Source organism: Manacus vitellinus, unplaced genomic scaffold (assembly GCF_001715985.3).
Source record: "Manacus vitellinus isolate BGI_N305 unplaced genomic scaffold, ASM171598v3 scaffold_40_pilon, whole genome shotgun sequence".
NCBI lineage: Eukaryota > Metazoa > Chordata > Aves > Passeriformes > Pipridae > Manacus > Manacus vitellinus.
In genome coordinates, this window is record NW_021940541.1 from 4,376,010 (window position 1) to 4,400,024 (window position 24,015).

The 24,015-nt window shown below is 40.3% G+C and overlaps 2 protein-coding genes across 2 annotated transcripts; one reads left to right on the forward strand and one right to left on the reverse strand.

Annotated features, from left to right (window-relative positions):
* Positions 1-1,335: 1,335 nt before the first annotated feature.
* On the reverse strand, positions 1,336-16,805 carry LOC103761892 (disintegrin and metalloproteinase domain-containing protein 9). Its single transcript, XM_018078431.1, has 22 exons — positions 16,736-16,805; positions 14,818-14,915; positions 13,878-13,954; positions 13,155-13,233; positions 12,376-12,452; positions 10,833-11,052; positions 10,289-10,354; positions 10,137-10,208; positions 9,305-9,477; positions 8,765-8,849; positions 7,737-7,858; positions 6,722-6,893; positions 5,900-5,989; positions 5,461-5,656; positions 5,229-5,334; positions 4,856-5,030; positions 4,359-4,439; positions 3,594-3,699; positions 2,809-2,941; positions 2,350-2,413; positions 1,809-1,861; positions 1,336-1,465 (listed from the first exon to the last, which is right to left on the reverse strand). Exons 1-22 carry the CDS (start codon positions 16,803-16,805, stop codon positions 1,387-1,389), a joined length of 2,394 nt encoding a protein of 797 aa, XP_017933920.1. The 3' UTR covers positions 1,336-1,386.
* A 2,417-nt stretch (positions 16,806-19,222) lies between these two features.
* On the forward strand, positions 19,223-23,762 carry CUNH10orf88 (chromosome unknown C10orf88 homolog). The gene is made up of 6 exons (XM_008928495.3): positions 19,223-19,293; positions 20,357-20,429; positions 20,988-21,000; positions 21,088-21,194; positions 21,886-22,355; positions 23,340-23,762. Exons 1-6 carry the CDS (start codon positions 19,223-19,225, stop codon positions 23,566-23,568), a joined length of 963 nt encoding a protein of 320 aa, XP_008926743.3. The 3' UTR covers positions 23,569-23,762.
* The last annotated feature ends 253 nt before the right edge of the window (positions 23,763-24,015 follow it).

Consider the following 24,015-nt stretch of genomic DNA (forward strand, 5'->3'; position numbering starts at 1 on the left):
AGAATCGGCCCCTTTCACACAATTCTGGTTTTACCCAGTTTTTCACCCCGTTCTCGCGTCACAATAACTCAATAATTCGCTTTGGTGGCTCCCAGAAGCGTCAAATGGCTGAGCCCTTCCTGTGTACCCAGCGGTGGCTTTTAAGATCATAAAACAAAGATACCACCCACCGAGTGTGCTGCCCCCGATGACTGAGGTCTAAATTACAGGAATAATTCATAATAAAAATCTTAATTGTTTAAGTTATTTAATTATAATAACAATTTAAGATCCTGAGGGATTAAGGAAGAGGACACTTCTTTGGCAGACACTCCTTGCCAGTGCAGGTTTTTGCCTGCAATACATCTTGGGTTCTTTTGTCCAGTTCTTCGGTGATGTGGCCATCTGTGGGCTTAGAAATATTTTGTTGGTGAGGCAATCCTATATTTTTTTCACTCCTTTTCCTAGTTCATACTCCCAAATTGGCACGAACACAGCCAGTCTGTTCGTTACTCCCTGTTGGACAGGAGGATCTGTATCCAGAGTTTTGTCCTTCCCAGCGAGTTGGTCTCTGCACAGCAGCTGCTTCTCCATTTCGATGGAGACTTTTTTCCTGAGATTTTCTGGATCCCTCTCCTGGATGGAAACATTGGATGGGGACCCGTTTGGACAAGCTGTGCCACTCCATATGTTCCATTTTAAATCAGTGGTGGTGTCTTAATTGTCTCATTTAGAATGACAGAAGTTAATCTGTTGCTTTTGTAGTGGACAAAAGCAAAAATCCCGAGCTGCAATAAGCAGTAAACACTGAACAACTGTTGAGTTGTACAGTGTATTTCCCAATATCCCACATTTTCTATAACAGCAGCTGGACAGTTTCTTTCAGAGTCAGGCACGGTGTTTCTGGTGTCCCCATATATGAGGTTACTTTTATAAACTACCTGAAATGGAAAGGGACAGAGCTGGTGGTCATGAGAGGGGGGCTCTGGGCCCCAGCTTTGAAGGGCTGATGGCAGGCAGGTCTCAGAGCAGTGCCCAGGGACTGTCCCCAGAGCTGAATAAATCATGTCTGCAAATAAATGAATTCACTTCTCCTTGGCCTGCACCTCAGACTTACACACTGTCACAAGTGTAATCCTATGAGTGTTGAACTTCAGGCTTCTGATTTAAAAAACCAAGAGGTGAGGTAGAGGAGGCACAAACACAGCCAGCAGCAAGTAGCAAAACATTGGGAGTCACCAAATCTGCGTTCAGTGCCTCTTGGCATCCAGCCTTTCCCAGAGGCACGTGCTTCCCAAAGGCATTTTGGCCGCACAAGGAGAGGACTGGAGGATTGAAATCTTGTAATTTGGTTTTTTTTCAGGCCAGTTACTTGTCAGAATTGGTTGAGGGTTCCCAAGAAGCTTTTCAGACTGCTGGTCTAGGTGGGACTGGGGGTCGTTGAGGTCCTGAGGGAACTGCAGGAAATTGGGTTTGTACTGGGTGCCTGAAGCGTGGAAAACACGTCATGTTTAGATTTTCATTACTTGAGACAACTGGTATTTCTAAAGTGGTTCTTCACCATTCCTTAAACAGTTTCTAGCATTTATACATACATTTATACCTAACTCTCTCTGCCCCTTCCTGTAGAATTTACCTGCATTTATGCTGTTTTCTAAACAAGCAGTAAAACAGCATTTCTCCCTCAGGCATTCAATCTATTATAGCTCATGATGCTGCATGAAAAATTCTCCTAAACAGGACACGAGACATCGGGAACTTCATATGCAGTGATACAGCAATGTAAACACATAGAATGTGAAGTGAAGAAGGTTTTAAGTGCTACAAACCTTGTACCAGGAAAATGCAATATGGTAAAAATATCTGGACTTGATGTGGCAGGCTGGAAAACACGTTGCAAAAAATCAGGTTAACAGAAAACACGAAGTGTATGCAATTGTTCAGTATTAAGATAATGGTATTTAAGAACTAGTTTTCATTTTTTGGGGGACATTCTTCATATTCTCTTGCAACATTTTGTTTTGATAGCTTTTAGCTTCACTGTTTAATCAGAACTAGTTCCATAGCCTGGTTAAGCAGCATTTCCCAGTGTTTGGCTGTAGAATTCTTTGTCGAGTCTTTGGCTGCTCTGCTGAATCACAGCCTGTCCCATCCCATCCCACTCACAGCCTGTGCTGACAGGGCAGGCAATAAAGCTCCTACTTACCCACACAGAAATCCTCTTCAATACATTCTAAACTACATTAAACATTTGGAAATGCAGGTGGTTTCAGTGTATCAAAAAGCCACACAGTCATAAATAATTATGTTAGAGAAAAGGCACTGTAGAGTTTGTATTAACATCCAATAATGCAAGTATGCATCTCTCACCTGATTATTTCTTGTGTCATGACTTGGTTTGTTATCTTGCTTTGCTTCCTGCACATTGTTATCCCTGAAATAGAAACCATGTGATCAGAAAATTGCTTCAGGGATGCAGCATTTTCAAAGGACAAGGCTACAACTCAGAGGATCTGGATTCTGCTTGTGAGTCCAGCCCTGCCTGGACTTGACAAGCCATTTCAATGTGCTCTGTCCCCATGGGCAATACAATCAATAACAATTAGGCAAGTGCAATGTTTTTTGGGAAAAGCACCTGAGAACTGACAACTGGAGTATCTGGATTAAACTACTAAATAGCAGGGGACTGAACTACCTGCTACTGCTATTAGCAGGGAAGGCTTGTCTTTTAGGGGGTGTGGAATTCTTTGTGTAGATAAAGCATCTACCTGGCTTGCTAAATTAACCTGCTCTCATGTGTCCAAATAGCACCTGTAAGAAGGGAAATACCTGTGCTGTCTTCTACTCTTCCTGCAAAATTTTCTCCTTATTGCATCCCGCTTAATTATTGCTAATGCAGCAACGATGGCAACTGGCAGCACAAGGAAGAAGAAGATAAGCAGCCCATCCCGAAGTGATGTGTCTAGAGAAAAAAGAATTGAAATAATGAAATTTACAATATTAAAACATTTTTTTTCTGTTGTAAACAGTACAACCTTCAAATTATTTCCAGTTGAAACTTCATTGAAATTTATAAAACGCTACGATCAGAAAAGTAGGATTTGGCCTTATGTTATTACAAGTTCTTTCTGCCTTTAACCCCCCTGTGTTCCGTGATATACAAAATTTTTCCTTTTCCATATATTTCTTCAACATACTTGATGATCCTTGTGGGTCCCTTCCAACTCAGAATATTCTGTGACTCTGTGACTTTGTATCTGCTCACCCACAATTGCTCTGCACATCCTCTTTGCCTTCCTAAACTTTTAATAAATACAAAACATTTTTTTTTTCCCTTTCCCAAAACACAAATTGAGTAAAATCTGGCAAAATGTGAATTATTTCTCTCCTCACAAAGCTACAGATTGCGAACTTCATTTTTAAAGTGTGTAAAGTGTAAAGCCCAGCAATGCTACTTCATTAGCAGATAATAATGTTTGGTCTTCAAGTCCACAACTAAGTGTCTCATGCAGTAGAAAAAAACCAGCTGAAAATAAACTGAAAAAAACCCCTGCTATTAGTAGTTTATTTTATGAGACCCTGGGGCAGAAGGAAGGCCAGTTTCAGTGTCCTACCTATGTGGGCAGGACCACTGTCAACGCTGCCTCCGTAGCCAGACTGGTTACAGAACGGAGGGGCCCATCCTGCATTGCAGTGGCAGTTCCCGTTGTTGTTACACACCTACACCAGTACAACAGGGATTAATTAGTCAGGCAGTGGCAGTTCCCATTGTTGTAACACACCTACAGCCCTTACACGGGGATTAGTCAAACAGCAACACCTCTCTGAGAGCGGCCCGGAGTAGGGACCTGGAATTCCTCGTAAGGAGTTGCATGAGGAAACAAGGAATACTGCACAGTATTGCATAGAAATACATGAAGTGTTAACTGAGAATAAGCTCTCCCCCTTCATAACATCCCAAATCACTGAGTGAGCCTGATACCTCAGGGGAATTCTCAGTAAAAATTAACATTTGTGTTGTTATTTGCCTCCAATAAATTACAGTCCGAAGAACTCGGTTTTACGGCCTTTGGGACTCCATTTTGATTTTTCACAGAGGCATATATAAATCAGGACTTACTAGACCATCTTCCTCAAAGGAATATTTTCCTTTAGCAACTTAACAGCTCAGTGATAATAAAAAATTCCCTTGGGAAAATCTGAAGAATTGCCTTTCAATGTTAGTGCTAAGAGGTTTGCTCTGGCAACAGGAATTACAGGTAAAAAAGTGGATTTAACTTTTAATACAGATCAGAAAAAAAGCAAAGCCATCTGGCTGGTTGTTGCTTTTATGCAGGGAACTTGAACCAGTCTAGAAACATGAAGCACCATCTACTCACCCCATTATTATTACACTTCTGCTTTACATCACAGTTGTAGCCCAGAAATGTTGCATCAACACATTCGAAACCTACACAGGCCTGGAAGAAGTAATTAGAGTCTTGCAAACACAAAACTAAACAAAAATCCCATCCCTTTATAAATATACTATATAAATGCATATGTTTACAACAAGGCTACAGCTTTCACTTAAATGTCAAGAAAAAGGGGTGATAGAACATTCAGAACCTCACAATTTTGTAGCTGTATTTTTATCACATTTTCTTAACCCTGTGGATGCAGTTTGATGGAATAATTTGAATAACTGATAATGTAGTTGACTGATTTGTAGCATCCCAGTTTTTGCAGAGCTAATTAATTGTTTCTGTAGATTTCAAAAAGCAGGTTTTTCACTGTATTACAACACACAAACAAGAGAGCTCTGTAATGCCTTTGGAAGTTAAGAACTTTCCACTTGGTGGGATATATTCTATCATGCTGCTGTGATGCCTCTTACCTTGTTTTCTCCACAGGCTGTCCCTTCATGAACTTGAGCAGGATCAGGGATATCTGTCCCTAGGTCAAAGTCAGAAGACCAGCATAAAACCCCAGATGCATTATTGACAACACTCCAGGCAGGAAGGTTTTGGAGACTGACAGATGTGCACTGGAGTTTGCCACACAGACTGTGCCTGTATTGAATGAAGGACACTCAGAGACAAGGTGAACAGAAAAAAACCCCAGTATCAGTGAAAATACACCATCCAGTCAAATTTTTTAGCTTGCACTTTGAGGAAATATTCTTTAAATCTCACACTTTAAGGGTTTGCAAGAGCATACATTTTTTACATTGAAGATTTTAGGGTTAGTTTTATTTGCTGGTGACTTACTGGACAGGGCATTTCTTGTACACTCCACCTTTCATTCCACAGTTTCCAAACCTATCTCCTTTAATATTTGCTTTCTCAAAGCATATATCAGGTGCTTTCCGTGCCCCTGCACAAAAAAAAAAAACCCAGTAAATCTTTGTAAGCTGTCTGAAAAACACAAGGAAGAAAAAAGAAAAATTGGAAAAGTCTATCAGGAGACTACCAGTGGTTTTACATTAAATAATAAACATACCTTTCCCATATATAGCTTCACACTGTGAATCAAAACTCTGGCAAACTCCATAGTAGCAATATGCCTTGTTGTTGCTGCATGGGTGACCATTCATGATGTAAACGTCCTCTGGACAGTAGGCATTGCTTCCATTGCAGTATTCAGGGAGATCACAGAAATCCCTTTTGGCTCTGCACTCTGCTCCTGCCACTTTGAACTGGAACCAGAGAGGAAAGCCACTGTCAGTTTGCAACATCAGAAGTTCTAGTGTGAAACAATGACAACCTTTAGTGATGTCAAGGGAGACAAATTTATCTCCTTTCTCAAATTTCAAATGCCCTCTACTGGTGAACACGGTTTGATGGTGTGAAAATATGTCAAGGGGACTAGATCAGCTCTTTTCAAACATTAAAAAATTCTAGTGAGTCTTATCATTTTTGCTTAATAATGCATTACCCACCTTGCAATTTTTGCAGCACAGTCCTTGAGCACACTGGGATCCAGGTGTGAGTTTGCAGGTTGCAGCATCACAGCAGGGGTTGGAGCATTCCTGAGGAACAGCCATGGACAAGGGGACACTGGTTTTATCTCCTTATATAGCTAGAAAAGTACATCATCAGTACAAGTGCAAGCCAGACTTTAAATCCCTGTCTCTACCATGTTCTGACAGCCTTCTGCTCTAACAGGAACCAGTGGCTGTGTTTTCTGAGTACAAGTCATCAGGAGAACACCTGGTTTGATGTGCTGTGGCACAGGGATGCCAATGGAACCAGGGGTTGGTGACAGCCTTTTGATTTATTGATGTCTTTTTTGAGACACTTTTATTTTCTGGAGAAAAAGCCAACACATCCCATGCTTCAAGGGACATTTTGGCAATGCAAATAACGACTCACAAAAGTAATTTAGTGTGGGCAAAGTTTAAGGGTTCCAGTTAAGAAACCTGTATGTGCTCTACAGATAAGTAATCTCTGTCATGTAACAGAAATGTCTATGCTAAAACCAGCACAAAACCCAGTTGTATTTCCACATACTCTGCTCCAAAATGCACTTCTTTCCCAGCAGTGCCCCAACATTCTAGCCTTTAACTGAGTCCACATCAAAATCAAAGTATGATTTTAAGCTTTAACTAAAATTTATCTTCATATTGATGGCAAAAAAGGAAAATTACAAGGAAAACTCCTCAGGTATATAATGCAATCATGTATACCAAAAGGCCAGTATTATATAGAATAATATAATATAATGTAATACAACAAGTCTCCAGTTGAATTTCACCCATTACCTGTGGTTTGCCACAGTCACATTCTTCGTTGTTATCAACCACATTATTACCACAGACAGGTTCTCTGTACACATTACTCGTCATGGGAGGATTTCTAAGGCAGTTTCCTCCTCCATTTAGAATAAGGGTCTCAAAATCATCAGCACTGCAGGTGCTGAAATTCCTGGATCCACTGGAAAGCATAATATTTTATTATTGTAAGTATTTTGTTTACAGGAAAATGTACAACTCAAGCTCTTAAAATATTGTCACTCTATAGTAAATGTTGCATTTCATAATGCTAGGAGATAATGAGATAGTTAATTTTTACTTTATTTTGCGTTGAAGTGCAGTACTAGAAGTTAAAAAATACTATTATAATATAAATACACATACTTTCAGAAGCAAGATTATATGTTCTGGTGTCCTGTATAAAACAGGCCTTAGAAATTCCTTGTCTTTACTGAGTTTAAAAATGTTTGATTAGAAAGACATTCACCTTAGAGTCCCTAAAAACTCAGGAATTCACCTTCTTATAGTAGTTTTGTCCAGTGTTCTATTACCCTGATTTATTAACACAAATGTGGATAAATAAATAATATGATCTTTTTCTCTTAAGGGGAAGCCAAAGAACAAATGAACTGAAAGAAACATAAGCCAAGAGGTTTTGTTTAAATTAACTGTTAAATATTTGCTGCATATTTGCATGAACCTAGTGAGTATATTTAAAGCATTCTCAGCAGGGTAAAAATAAAACCAGCAACACACTATCATTTTAAAAAAAAATATTATAAAATTCAATTAGGTTTTTAAGAATACTACAAATAAAGAATGATTGGGTCAGGAAACAGGTAACATTTGAAATAAATTAAATTTATGTGAAATCCTAATTCAGTGAATCCAGCTCTGTGACCAAATTTTTCAAACAACTCCCCATCACAAAAGTTCTTCAAGATTCAGAGGAGTTTCACAGCTTGTCAGGCACAGTCATGCAAATAAAATAAGTTTCTTAAGACCAAATAATTGGAAATCTTACTTATCTGTGCTGTGCATGATATAGGATGCAGGACACCTCTTATCATCATGTTTCATTCCGAGATTATGCCCCAACTCATGTGCAACCACCGTGGCGTGACGTAACATATTGTCATGATTCAACTAACAGGGAGACCAGTGTTAAAAAATAGGTGACACTAAAGAAAATACTGTTTGTACCTAGTGTCTTATTCCCTCCACCAAGCTCTTGGAGACTGTGAAGTCAGAATACTAAACTACATCACAAGGCAGAAGCAGCAAGGACAGACAATTTGTCACTTTATTTTCAGGTGGGGGCAGATTCTGCCACTCCTGTTGCTTCCATGAGGATCATATTCTGAATAACAGTTGGCAGCTGGACTAGATGACCATTGTAGGTTCCTCCCAGCTGACATTAGTTTATTTATTCTGTTCTAACACAGTTAATCACTCATGAGACTGATTTCAACGGAGTCTTCAATGACAAATGTACTGTTCAAGAACCAAATCTGCTTCTGAGATTGTCCACAGTGTTCTGGCATCCCTATTTTAAGAACAGGAAACCCTCCAACCTCCCCGAGGGTGGAGAAAAAATAGTTTCTTATTAATTTTTCCATACTTGAAATTTTTTCAAGTTTACAGCCTTCCTGTGGGGAATTCCAGACACTTGGGAATATAGTGCATTATGTTCAGTATTTATTTAAAGAGTAAAAAACCCCACACATTGTTTTGTGCTTCATGCCCATCCCCAAACCACTTTGGTTATAGACTTTAATGTTGTGAGGATGGGCTTTTTAATGCAACACTGAGATGAATTACAAAAGGTGAACAAAAGAATTATTTGAGGAGTAAATCTGCCAAGTGGGCTGGAGTTTGACAAAGAGAGAAAGTGGGAAGTACTTAAAAAAAGAAAAAGTTGTAAAATATGCACAAATCTTTACATAATAAATCCCATGAAAAAAACCATACAACTTCAAGTCTAGTCTCCAAGACCAGGGTGACTTGGTCAAGGGCTAATTTCTTCCATCACCCACAAAATGATGTACTTACAGTGCTGATTGACCCTCCCTGCACTTGTGAGCAGACAGTACCCACAAAAGCCATTCCAATGGATCCCCTGAAAGAGCCTCTCCCTCTGCAACAAAAGCAGTTTGAAGGTGGTACTGAAAGATGGGTTGAAAGTTCATGATTTCTACTAAAAGACAACGATGAGTTTGAAAGAAATACTGCAAGGCAAGGTTTGGTCCTCCTGAAGTCAAGGAGAAATTTATCACCACATCAGGATTTCGCTGTAATTAATAATGAAAATAGGAATAACAGCTTGAAAATAATGCCAGTGCTTCTGGGTTCACTGAATCACAGCATGGCTGAGGTTGGAAGGGACCTCTGGAGGTCACCTGGTCCAACCCCCTGCCCTGGAGTTGATTAACTCTTGAGAATTCATTATATTTCTTGCCATTTTTCCAGGTTAAAACAGTTTGGAAGTGCAGTGAATTTTACTCCAGCTATATTTTTATTCATATACAACCCTCAAATGATATACATTAACACTGGCAGCATGGCTAGTTCTCCCACTGAATGAAAACTTACATTATGAGATGACTGACATCATTTCTTGATCTCTTAAGAAGATCTTTCTGTCTCCAAGAAACAAATCTACCCAGAACATCCCCAGCTGAACCATCCATTACAGATATGTGGTTTGCATCTGTCCAAATCTCCAATCCAACCAAAACAATCTGGATGTTTAATGGTCTATACATCTGAAAAAAATATAATGATAATGAATGTCCATCAGTCTGTTTTGATGGAATTCTGAAAGATGACTTCACTATTACTGAGTAAACACTGAGCTGAACTTAGTGACCAAGACAGAACTTTGGTTTCTTTGAAACTAAATGTATATTTGTATTTATAAATTAAAATATAAAACATTTGTAAATTATAAAGTAAATAAAATTATTTAGAATATAAAGCTAAATATAACTGAAGAAAATCTACTTTATGAAGATACCTAAACATATGTTTCAGTTAGAGAAGTTGGGAAGACCATGTTCATTCATTTCCTTGGCTAATTGTCTTGAGAGAAACTGGGAACAGGTGATCAGAGAGCTTATGGAATTGTTCACAGTGCTGACAGTTTTCTTTAAAAAAACTAAAAAACATAAGAAATACTCTTCCTAGAAATGTAAAACATGCTGGAGACTGAAGCAGTCAAACCACAGAAGTGATTTGAAAACATCTTATATCTCTCCCCCTGTTTGCAATTCTACAAGACTTGTGAAGAGATTCCTGATGTGCCTGAACTGTGTTACAGGTTGTTGTATAACTTCCAAATACAGTTTCAGAACTACATTAGCTGTTCTTTTGGAAACTATGATAAGGTAGAAATTACTCAATCCAGGCGACTTATCTGACCTACCCCATCAACATAATTAATCAGCTCAACTGTTTCCTTTTGCACCGCAGCAGGATCAGAATTCTTCAGCAAAAACTGTAAAACACCACAAGAATGTCAAAGAAAGAAAACTAACAAAATAATAAAATGTATTTAAGGTCAGGTGAAATAATTACCCTCTGGTTGTCCACAACCACAAATAATTCTACATAGCTTTTCTGAGGCAGGACAGCTCGCTTCTCCTGCAAATGAGAAAGGGCAATAAGCTAACAAGTTCAAGGCTTTTTACTTATGTTTCTCATGATTTTTATTTTATGTGTTTATAAAGCACTGTTCTAATTGCATTTTCTAATGTGGCTTTAGTTTTCTATTCTAGATACCAGTAATTCACACCAGGTCAGGCACTGGGGTGGGTGAGCTGAATGGCAGCTCATGCTTTTCCTGTCCTACCCATGGCTGTCTTGGGCAGCCTCTGCTCTTCCACTGCAGGATTGCTTCAAGCTATGTTAAATTCCCATTGTGGTCTTCTCTTTCAGGATTTCCTTAGCAGTATTCCCACCAGTTTGGCTTGGCATCCATGAAAAGGAAGGCCACAAGGAAGTGGCCTCCAGGTCCAGTGACACTGTGCCAAAGCAAGAGCTCTGGAAGCCCTTGGCTGCTGGAACAGACTGAGGGGATGGCTTGGACTGCAGCTCAACAGAGAAATGGGAATATATTTACCCTCAAAAGCTTCTCCCTGCTAGAGGTAGTGTTTGATGAGAATGTGTACTCCACAGCCTGCTTGACAAACATCTTCTCGTGCTGAAGGCTGCCGTTCAGCACCCCACAGTGGAAGGGCACGTCCTGCTTGTCTTCTAATTCATAAAACACGTGTTCAAATGTGCTGGATGTGTTGAGTGGCTCCATTCCATACCATTTGCCACCAATGTAGAGGATTCCCCTAAAAAATCATATCAGAATGAAAAATTATTCCAAGGTTTTTCCCTCACAGTTATGACCAGGTGAGTGAATGACAGCTGGATGCTTACAAACTAGAACTGTTCACACTGCTGTGCTGAGATAATTATCTTAAATTATCCTAACATGGGGGGTAAGTTCAAATGTCCAACAAGAGACAGAACAGAACTTATTTAAAATACTCAGTTGTACACAAGTGTGGGCTCCTTGAATCAGAGAGAAACGAAAGGAAAAAAAAAGATAAGGGAGGCAAATTGTTACTAAATGAGTCTGGATCATGGGTAAAAAGCTGATGCAAAAGGTCTCTCTTAGTCCTTATCTCTAGTCTCACTCTCAGCCCCATGCAGCTAAAGCAATTTAAAAAAAGATATGTTGTAAGACAGAAGGAGAGGCTAAAAGCAATCAGCAGGGTGTTTATGAGGACAAGAGCAACACTGCACTGCTGAGTGCAGCCAAGTACAAAGATTTTGCATTTGTGCCTGGCTCAGAAACCCCTGGTAAATGCCCATTTGCTGTACAAGAATCTTTCAGAAGCTGTTATCTTGTTCTCTAGAATCTCAAAACTATACTTAGAACAAGAATTCTCTAGTTTAGATCTTGGAAAAGAAGAAATTCAAAAATGTGAGTACAAAGCGAGTCTAAATCTGTAGAACAGTCAAAAAGCAATATCTATTCTGCACAGTGAGATCCAGCATTCCATGAAATACTAGAACATTGACCTTCTTTCCTTCATTTAAAGGAATGCCAGGATATGTCATGATTTATTGTGAGTGACATCTCACTGTGGTACTATACACAAAAGATATGTGCCTGAGTTTTATCCCACTTGTAATTTTATTGTATTTGAAACACAAAAAAATGTTTCAAATTCAAATTTGGTCAACATTTTTTCATGGAAATGGTCTGTCTTTTGAAACGTGCCCATTTATAGGACAGAATTGTTTTCAGGAGTGTTTTAAGTGCATCAAAAGCTTAATTAGGCAGCATTTTTCCTACATAAGTATTTCTGGTCAAAATATTCACATCAAGTACTAGAAACCTCAGTTCATGCCTAAAGTAGGTTATGGTTTCTGTCATGTTTCATTTTTTTTTCTCTGAAGGAATTTTAGAAAAGAGGAAAAAAAGTGGGAGTTGAGGGAAACTATAAAACCTGTAAAGAGTTTCAGCTTCATCAGAAGGTGAAAATATTAAAAAAAATATTTGCAAGACAGGATTTTTCCCAGCTGTATGAATAGCAACTGGGGTTTTTTGCTGTTTTACTTTGGTACTGCACAAGGAATCATCCTGAAAAAGCAAGAGATAATACCTCAGGCCATCACAGGTGCTGAGAGCAACTGTTGAGTCAGCAATTCCTTCAACAATGCCATGATAATAACAGTGTGTCTGAAAGGCAATAAACCCACATAATTAGTGACAAAACAAGGTGGTTGCCTTCAACTGCAAACTTATTTTCCAACTAACCATATTATTTGCATGACATTAAGGCTGGCTGTTATAGAGTTCCCTATTTTGAAAATAATCCCAGCCTTCTTGGAATAAAATATCACCTGATGTGCTGGGATTACTTGTTTAACCCATCACCATCTTCTATAAAAATCTTTTAATCTACATTGCTCATCCTGTTCTCAGAGTCCTCTCAAAGGCTGATCTGAGATGATGTCCCATGCACAAACCACCCAATTAAGTCTCACTGAGCTCACGTGCAGTTTAAAGTTGAAATTAAATTTAGAAGTATTTATAAGGCTTGTTTGATACAGGACCTAAAATTAATAGAGCTTTGATGCTGCCACTGTACCTTTAATTGCATATTATGCAAAAGTGACCTAATCAGGCAGCTCAAATTCAGCCTTGGCATAATCCCCTGGCATTTTCTTTCACACCTTGGGAAACAGGGATGCTACACCACCACAAACAGCCCAATCCCTCATGAACCTTTTGTTTATTATTACTGGTAACTGTTAAACAGGAATGCTACATCTGTGAAAACTCACAAAAGCTGCATCCCCAGAAAATATATTTTTTTCTTGGTTTCCCTGGTTTGAGGAAATTCTGACACAAAGGGGGGAATTTAATTATGCACAATACCTCGTTTTTGGATTGTGTTGCCTCCAGTTTCCCATTTTCCCCATATGTAAACAGCATAAAGTCTTCACTAACAAGCTTTCTGGAAACAAAAATAAACTACTGCTCTTTAAAAGGTCCAGAAAGCAAGAAATAAGTAGAAAATCCTGGCAAATATTACATTCTGTTAGCATCACACTCATGCTAAATTATTACTAAAATCGAGGCACATGAAACAAAATACCATAAAATGAGCCAAAGTCTTTGGAAAATAAGTTATTTTCAAATATTTTAACTAAAAAAAAAATCCACAGAGAAGAATCTAAGCAGATTCATTTGCATAAGGGCCTGGACTGCTCCAGGCTCAGGAATGAGGAACGACAGAAACAAAAATTTCTTCAAATACAGCACAGCTAAGAACCCTCCCCCCAGCTAATAAAAAGCTAATGTTGAACAGAACTCTGATTTTCCCTAAGGATTTTCTGAAATGTACAGTCTTGTGTTGCTAAATTGCTATTATTTGAAAAAAATAATCAAAATAAATTTCTCCACAAATATAAAAGTTATTATTCCCTTCTATTTGCAAGATAGTACCATAACAGCGACACTCTATTTAACAAAATAATTTTCTAATTACTACAATCTGCCATTTAAATGGTTTCTTCTGAATTTTTTCAGTATAAAAATGCTTGTGTGGATGCAACTAACCCCAGGATGGTACGATTCCTTTAGAACACTATCACATACTTATTTTTCTTCAGTTTTAGGAGATATGTTCCATTTCTGGTTTTCACTGAGTAAGAAAGGTTGTCATCTGAATGCTCCTGAAAACAGAACAAAAGATATCACTTAATTAGGTGAATTTTCTTCTTGTTTTTTTCAGATCCATGTTTTGTCCCACTTCTGTGTGTGAAATATTTGCCAAAACACAGATTCCAAACCCTCAGCCTTCTGTGTTTTACAGTCTCAGCAGCACACTGTACATTCTTTCCTATGTAAAGTTTAAGTTCTATTAATCTGTACATTTTCACTCAGAGGACAGGAGGGCACAGCCCACTCTTTGCTGAGCACCACATCATGTTTTGTGACCCTCCTTATGTAAATCAGATAAGCCACTCACAGAATCTTTTATTCCTTAATTGGTTTGCACAAAGATGACTAATGGTATTTCATTAACATTTACTTCAGTAAATGAACTCAATATCTAGCACAAAGGTAAGTTACCTCAGAACTGAAGAATTAAGGCTCAGATCTTTCTCTTTTAACTCATTCCTTTAAACTGTGTGACTCTGTGGGAGCATTTTTACCTTTCAGGGTAAAAGCGTTGACTGCATGGTTGAAGTCCTTTGGTTAATCCAAAACCAGAACATGGAAAGCATGAACATTAGTGCAAGCTCAACATCTAATCTGACTCAGAGAAAATGGAAATATTCTTCATGTTCCTTCTCACTTCTGTCTTACAAGGCTGTTAACAAAACTAGAAGTTTGGATGGCACTAACTTAGAGTGCAATCACAGGAATTTGTGGGAACAAATTTGCTCAAAACTAGTTGAAAACACTAAGAATCTGAAGAAATAGTCTGGGGCACATTTCTTCACTACACACTATACATAGTGTGTGTGTAAGATAGGACAGTGTTGGGAAAAACAGCAACATCAGAAGAAAAAAATCAGATAGAATCACAAACCTCATGAAAAAATGGGTGATGTTTCTCTCTGCCTGTCAGACTTCGAGGAATGATTATTTCTAATGTGGAAAGTCTGGGTGTCTGTTCAGAAGATACACCTGAAAATAAAGTTTGGAATTGGTAATTAATCAGAAAGGATAATCATGTTGGCACCTGCACAGTGGGGGTTGCCAAAAGACCATTCTAATCCAGCCAGAAATGGAGAAAGAGTGACTTCACCAGTCTAGGACCTGACTGCCTGTGCTCAGTTTGGTCTGTTCTGTCCCTTTCAGAGCTCTTGGATCATGCTGGGAAGTTGAAGAAATCAACCATTTCCATCATGGCCAAGTTATTTTTAATTTTGGCAAATATATTGCCTCATTTTCTGCAGAAATTCTGTTTTGACTGTATTCGAGGGTAATGACTACACCACCCCAAACACAACTGCTGTAAAGTGCTAAAACCTGCAAATTCAAGCCAAAGTTTTCTTAAACAGGGTGTCCAAAACTGGCTGGTAGTCTTGGCTTTGACTCTTGGTTTTAGTTACTCGCATTAAAACTGTGATAATAGCTCAAATTTTTCTTTTCCCTTCATATGTTCAACACCAAACCATCCTTTTCCTGTTGCCCTGAATGAGGAATACTTACAGTTGTCCTCTGGGTATAATTCTTCCACCTCCTGTGTGTATAATCCTGGCTCCTTCCATTGCCTAACGCTGCATTTTGTTTGTTCTAGCAGCAGCCAAACCTTTGCAAAAGGTTTGTAGCCTTCTACATGATATCAGAATTATCTCCAGAACAACATGCTAATGCAGGAAGCTGAAGATAAGAAGCCTGCCAAGTATCTGGTTTCAGGTAAATGGTTAAAGACAAAACCAATCTCCTCTAACTTTCTTTAAAACTGTGTGAACTTGAATTCATCTTCCTTTTTCTTGTCTGCACATCAGTCTGGTTTGATCAACAGAGACACAACCATTGCTTTTAAACAGGTAACAGAATCAACAATGAAAGGGGTTTCTTCCTTCTTAAATTGTTCTTTCATAAGGAAACAGAGAGATTTCTTCACACTTGTAGTAATACAAAGTCACTCTCATCCTTCCACATTTCTGTGAAAGGAATTCATAATTGCAAAGAAGCCACACAACCACTCATTCAAAGTGAGGAGGAGGGTTCTGCAGTGTAATCATGATCTCTACCTGTTAGATAACATCAGGATTTTTAAAAGCTAGGTGCAGGTAGCATATGTTTAACATTACAGGCTGCCATTGCAATCAAAATGTTGAACTTGCTGTTAGAAAACAGGTCTGAAAAGGGTATCAGCACTCAGTATTTACTTCTGACTTTGCTCTTAATCTTCAATAATTTTATTATCTAAATCACAAAATCCATTCTCTTTCACGAGTGTGTTGAACTAACAATGAAGATGCTCTTTTAACAATTTAAATTTTGACACCTGAAAGCAGGAAACCATCTTTAATGGACATCACAAAAATACCACTTTCTAAGAAGTATTTCAGGTGTTACATCTAAATCTAAAGAGCGAAGCCAAATCATGAATGCCAATAAGATAATGGGCAACTGTAATGAAACTGCAGGAATTCCCCTCACATTACTGAAGAAGAAATCTTTTTCTACAGTCTTTACTACTGATGATAGTGACATTAACTTCAGTTGTCACAACCTGTGTCCTGCACGGAAGAGGATATATTTACACACCTACTACATCCTGGAGGGAAAAACCCACAAAGAGCTCAGCAATGAACCTGTAAATAAACCTGTAAATTCAACCTGTAATCTTTTCCAGACACTTTTTTCCTCAAACAAGATTTTCTCAATGAGCAGGTGCCGTGACTTGATGTGAAAGGGGAGCATCGTTATGATCAGGATCGGGGAGTACAAGAAGAAACTTGGTGAATATTTAAAAAAGAAAGAAGGCTTACCTTTTATCCAAAAAGGTTTTCCAGTAAAAGTTAGTCCAAAAGTGAACCAAAATAGGCAGTGCTTTAACATGACTAGACTTCCCAGAGAAACCACTCCAGTGTCCCAGCAGACAGAGTGTGCTGCTCTGCACGGAACCAGAAGAACAAGAACCGTCTGCTCCGAAGGTAAACAGCAGAAAAAGCACCCTGATACTGCATCTCTGCTAAGGGAACGGGAAGTAAAATTTAATCCACCGGGCTTGCGAGAAAACTGGTCAGACAGCTTAATGCAAATAAAAAGCAGCACATTCTTAAATGCTGATTGGAGAAAGAGCACCGAGCCATGCCGGGAGCAAACTGGTTTATTCTAAAGGGCTTTCATACCACCGTGAGACCTTATGAGATTAGAAACATAAAATATTGCTCGTAAGAAATACAGTGTGTAGGATGTTTATTGTAGCTATTCCAGCTCAGCAAAAATACTCCAGTGTGAAACAATCTACTCTTTGAAACTTTAGCTTGCTGTTTTCCATTTCTTCATCTTTGCTTTAAAAATATTGAATATACAATGCATATCAACATGTGGAAACTCTATAAACACATGGAAAACCCAGAAACACGTGGAAACCCTCAAAACAGGGATTTTACCCAGTCCCTCCTATGTTAAATGCAATTCTCCTCTCTAAAAGACTATAATTTTGTGCAGATCATTGCTCTCCCAGGATCAGAATAATCTTCCATGCAACCACATTGTCACCAAAAGCAGAAAATAAATGCTCCTAAAACCCGACAGATTTGCAACGCATTTTGGAACTACCAAGTACATTTAGAAACACAAAAAGGAGACCGAGACAACACAGTTTTTCCCGCTAAAACATTTGCATTTATTAATTTTAATTAATTCTTTAATTAAAACAGAGCAAATCCATTTTTCCATTGCTGGTAAATCCCATAAAACAATGGCTTGGGTGACAAAACATAAAGATGCTGGCTGTATTTTTAATTATAGCTTGTGCAAAGCCTGCTCAGGTCCATCTCCTGACAGTCACACACCCAGTGAACATTCCTGTGCTGAGCCCTGGGTGGAAGCAGAACTTGATACCCGTGTTCCTTGGGTCTGTGTCCGTGCCACAGCTTCAGGAGCAGCTTTCCCTGACTCCGGAAGCCGGGATCCTAATGAAAATTAAATGAACCCCATCTTTTATTTATAGCCTCTTTTATTCATAGCCTCTCTCCTGTGTGGTGTGCCATCAGTGCCAACTTGGGAGAGAGAATCCAGTAGCTCTGAACTTTGCCATATTACCAAATTTCACAGAATCACAGAATCAATTTGGTTTGAAAAGATCTCTGGGATCATCGAGTCCAACCTATGACCCAACACCACCCTGTCAACCAGACCATGGTACCCCATCTGCAGACCCTGGGCAGAGGGACCAAAAGGAGTTTGTAGCCAGGTGGCTGTCACAGAGTCACGGAATATCCTGAGTTGGGAGGGACCCACAAGGATCATCGAGTCCAATTCCTGGCCCTGCACAGACACCCCAACAATCCCACCCTGTCCCTGAGAGCGTTGTCCAAACCCTCCTGGAGCTCTGGCAGCCTTGGTGCTGTGCCCACTGCCCCGGGGAGCCTGGGCAGTGCCCAACCAGCCTCGGGGGCAGGAACCCTTTCCTGATATCCAGATGAAACCTCCCGTGACACAACTTCAGGGTCGGCCTCTTCTCCCAGGCAACCAGCGACAGGAGGAGAGGACACTGTCTTAACTGCGCCAGGGGAGGTTTAGGTCGGGCATGAGGAGGAACGATCAGGCATTGGAAGGGGCTGCCCGGGGAAGCGGTGGAATCGCCGTCCCTGGAGGCGTTGAAGGAAAGACTGGACGTGGCGCTCAGTGCCACGGTCTGGCTGACACGGTGGTGTAGGGGCACATGTTGGACTCGGTGACCTCAGAGGTCTTTTCCCAGCGCGCCATCCCGGCATTCCGTGACCCGCGGACAGTCCGGTGCCGCTCCGGGTACCGCCGCCTCCAGTGCGCCGCGCGAGCCCGCGGCTGCGCGCGCTAGGCGCGATCCGGCGGACCGCGCGAGGGGCGGTCGGTGCGCGCTCCCTTCCGCCGCTCCCGCCGCCGGTGCGCCCGACTGTCGACGGAACGCGGCGCCCGGAGGAGCGGAGGAGTCGGGGCGAGGCCAGCCCCGGCCGCGCTTGCGTGGTCGGCGACGCGTGCTGTGGCCTAGCGCGCCGCCTGGGCGGCCTGTCCCGGCGCATGTGCCTGCGGCGGTGCCCCGCGACGGCGAGCCCGGCTGAGGGCGGCGGGCGGCTGCAGGGCGCCGTGCGGGGGCCGGCGGCGGCGGGCTGGGCGGACAACCGCGTCCGTGTGATTTCCCCGCAGCGGCGAGCCGTGGGTGGTGGAGCGCGAGGGAGCGCGGGAGGAGCCTGCGAGCTGCAGGCTGGAGTGCCGGCCTCGGCGCCGGCGCTGGCGTCGCGTGGGGGATACTTGTACCCGGCCCGCACATGGAGGTGTACGTGGGAGGGAGTACTCGGAACCGGCGGAGGCAAGAGCCGCGCCACCGCCGCGACACGGGGTGAGTGCGGGGCGCGGAGGGGCCGGGGGCACTCACGGCCTCCAGGCAGCCTCGTGTTTTGTGCGTGTGTATCTCTGTGAGGGGCTCCTGCTGTGAAAGACCTGATGTCTTTAAAAAAAAAAAAAATATGAGGGAATTGGGGTTGTTCAGCCTGGAAAAGAGAAGGCTTCGGGGTGACCTAATTGTGCCTTCCAATGCCTGAAAGGAGCCTTTAAGGGAGATGAAGAGAGACTATAAAAGCATGGAGTGACAGGACAAGGGGGAATGGCTTCCTACTGCCAGAACAGGTTTAGATTAGACATGTTCATGTCTAATTTCATGAGAAAGATATCCTTCGCTGTGAGGGTGGTGAGGCCCTGGCACAGGTTGCCCAGAGAAGCCGTGGCTGCCCCATCCCTGGAAGTGTCCAAGGCCAGGTCGGATTGGGCTTTAAACAGCCTGGGCTAGTGGAAGGTGTCCCTGCCCATGGCAGGGGAGTTGGAACTAGATGGTCTTCAAGGTCCTTTCCAACCTAAACCATTGTGTGATTTCGGGAAAGACCTCTTGTGTCTTTAATAAGTAGTCATCTCACACTTTAAAGGAAAACAGAGAAAATTAAAAAAAAGGAAGGTTTTGTTTTCCCCTTCGATACTTCCGTCCATACTTTGCTGGGGGAAATAAAGCAACGTTTCTGCTTTGTTTGTAAGTCATTACATGGCACATCTTAATTAGCTAAATAGAAACCAGAGGACTCAGAGCCTCAGGGAAGGTGTGTGAATAACATAGTGAGCCTCAAAAGCTTCTCTAGGACATAGTGTATGTACACATACAGGTGATTTTTTTATGTACGTGTTTTATAAGATTCATTAGAAGTTGCATGTAAGCATTAAAACCTCCATTAGAAACTAAAAAAACTGCTTGAAACTAGAAACTAAAACTACTATTAGAAACATTAAAATGGCATTAGAAATATGTTGGGTCAGTCTTGTTTCTTACCTAAATATTTACCAATATAGTGTATTTCTACAAATAACAGCAGTACTTTGTGTATTGATGTCACAGCTCATTTATTTTATTTTTGTAGTGAACCTGAAGAGGTTACTTTATACCACAAGTACCATAAGTTTGAATGCCCTGCACCCTCCTGTAGAATTAAGGTAAGGAATTAAACACAGTTGTTGTATTTTTCTCGGTGTTTTTAATCACTGAATTGACTGAATTGCTTTGCTCTTGGTCAGGTTGTTGGCTTTATACCCTTCGTCACTTCATATAATAACCTAAAAATTTGTTAGTTGGGTACTTTGTCTTGATAGCAGAGTTCTTTTAAATTTGTATTTCAGTTTTCATGAAGACTTTATATGATACAGATAATTTAGTCTTAGAGGAAAAAATTCATAAACCAGATAAACTGCAGGTCTGTAATTAGAACTTTTAACTCTGATGTGGTTAAATAAACTTTTGAAAATCATTTGGCTGCTACTCTTACATGCTTAGAAGATCAGAGCCTGATTTATCTTTGGGGCACTCAGGCACCTCTTTTCCAGTCAGAATTTTCTGGGGAATAATAGCAAGGAGAAATTGGCTGAATTTCCCTGGGAAAGAGTTCAGCATAGTTTTCCCTCAAGACTCAAAGGACAATGCATTGTCCCCTGTGCACAAAGAAACTGAAACTATTTTCTTCCTAACCGAAATATTTTTTTTTCTTCTTGCAATAGCTGCTCTCCTTTGGTGAGAAACAAAGAGTACTCATCAGTAAAATAATTATAGAAGTGAAAGCAGTGTCTGCAAAACTAGCAACTGATTTTCCTTCACTAGGCTCAAGCATAGATCTAGACAGAGTGCAAACTATAATGGAATCTATGGGATCTAAGTTGTCTCCAGGTGCTCAGCAGCTCATGGACATGGTCCGATGTCAGCAGAAGGTAGGTCACTGTGCTTTTCTGTAACCATGAACAGTTCTGATCTCAGACCTTTCCAGTTAAAGAATATTCTAGATTGATTTAGTGAAAAAGATTTTATGTTTTTTTTTTTTAACCCACACTTTCTGCCATTTTAATCTACCACTCACGTGAGTGCAGTGAGTAAAGATTGTGTACTCCATTGTGCATACACCAGAGTTAATAACTCTTCATTATTATTTTAAACTTCAATGTCACTGCTTGTCAAGGATGGTGGGCACGTTCCCTGGAATGTTTGGGATGTAGGTAGATGGGCTGGTTTTGACCTTTGTGGTCATTATGAGTCATTATCACCTTCAACTAAAGGGAACGTGCTCTTACAGAGCATTTACTTGACTTAGATCCTGATCCTCTGGAGTGAACTGTTCCAACAGAATCCTGAATCCATCTGATGTTAAAAATATTCAATCCTGGGGACATAGTGTGGTAAAAAGCCAGTAAAGCTCTTTTCTTAGAGAATGACAAGATGATTAACACATCATGTGTGCAGGGAAAACATCTTCCCTGTGCTTTTCCATGAGAATATAATTCAGAACTGCTTTTGAAATCTTTACATCACACTAGTAGAATGCTGAGTTATATCTATTGTTATTACTGTATAATTTCCAGTATATTTTACTACTTTTATTAATTGTATTATTTTTCTTCCCATCAGAACAGTTTACCTCTTGGAGACAAACTTAGTTGGATCTTGGGGAAAAATTCCAGCTTTGGAGGTGACCATGCAATAGATGGATTGCGCAGTGCAGCTGTTCAGTCATCACCAAGTCACTCAGCCAGTGAACCTTTGCCTGTTAAAAATCATTTAACAAGTGAAACAGTGTATAAAGACTTAAAAATAAGTCGTGATCTGAACACAGAGGTACCTGAGAGAGGGAGTACTTTTGACTCTGAAAGACTTGCTGCCCAGCAAAATGCAGTTGACCTCAGAAATGATTTGAAAGTCATGGGATCTTTGCATGTGCAGGAACAAGGGAGTGAAACCCCAAATGTAGCCAACCCACAGGTGCTTCTTCCTTTCCTTCAAAACTTATGCAGTCAGGTGAGTCACCTCCGGCTAAAAGATGGAGAGAGGCAGCTCAGGAAAAGCTCAGTGGCTAAAGAGGAAGGCATTCAGTGTGTTGGGTGAGTTAAGTTTGTGATACTTCTGAAAGTAGTAGCTTTACTGTGTTCATTGACAAGTTTAAACAAAATGAGTAATGTCAACATTTTATTCTCATTAACAGCAATAGTGAATCTTAGATATGTGTTTTTGAAGGCTGTGTGGCAATGAGCGTGATTACAATTAATTTTTCTGATGGGCTGTTTGAATGTGGGAGTTTTTTCGGAAGAAATCACGTCATTTGTTGTTACTAAACTGTTTGTCTTTTACCTCCATTTCCCCTCTTATAATTTTTAAAAAATATGTTCCTGCATTCCCATACACGTGTAGTTTATCTTTCTCGTCTTTTGCTACATTTTCATTTTGACTCCTTCTACCTCCCAAATTCTTATGTCTTCCTTTTTTCACACAACGTGACCCAACCTTTTTGCTGTACTTAGTGTGTACCTGTTCCTACTCATCTGTTGGCATTTACAGAGCAGACTTCAGAGTGCACCCACTTTGATACCTAAGGAACAATAGTGGAAACTGTGAGATGTAGGAATGTTGTGTAGGAGCTGGGATTGCAATAGAGCCTGAATGTCTCCAGCTCCTGAAAGAATGCAGTGCTTTTGAAGAACGCATTCTGCATAGTTTGGATAATTCTTGAAGCATTTCTGCTGAGAAGGACAAAGTCTGCCATGCTGACAGAATTTGAACTCTGTGTGTACTGTTGAGTTGTGTGGATTTTGTTTTATCTCACTAAGCTCTCTATTGCATTATTGAGCCTTTGAAAGAAAAGGTTGAAGAAAAATGACTATATACCGTAAATGTTTATTAAAAAATTGCAAATTAAAACATGGTAGGCAGGGTATTTTACTTGTGCTAAAAGCCTAATGCCTTCCACAGTTCATTGCCTAATAAATGAGATTTTACATTTAAAACAAGTTCAAGTGCCCAGATCTCTAATATGCTCCCTGTCATTAAGAAATAGGTTATACTTACTCTTATATTTGCTCTTTTTACAGAGTGGAACAACAGCCTATTTGCTCCTATTTGGAAAAGATCATCTCCAAAAATATGGATCTGATGGAGAAAAAGCTAATGGACTACATTGATCAGCAAATCCAGGGTCTTCAGGCACACATAGACAATAAAATGGTTCTCTTGATGGACTTGGTTCAGAACTCAAAGCCAAACAAAATTTCACAAGCACACTATGATTCTAATGAAGGGTTTTCCAATGGAGAGAGATGAACAGAGATGGAGGATTTCAGTGTAAATATTTTAAGGGCAATTACACTTTACAAAGCTTAGTATTTATGGATTGACAGCTGTAAGGAACCTCAGTGTTGTTAACTTGCATTTTGTTACTGTAATTCTACCCACTGTTGTACACAGTTGTTAGTTTTATGAAAGATCTTAAGAATGTGTGGGTTTTTTTCCTAAATATAAGAGTTTTGTATGCCCTTTGTGGCTTATTTATTTCAAGGACACATGCTGAAAGCCATATGAACAGTTCCCCAGTTTCAGTTTGAACTCTAAATAAACGGAGTTACTGCATATCTTTTTACCTGCACAGAATCAGTTTGCTCTTTTTGGAAGGTCACCCTTCACACTTCATTCTGTTTCTTGCTCTTTGCTTCTGGGGTACAGGGTTTAACTTGGACTGTGTAGGGGCTTTATGGTAAAACCCCAAGTTGG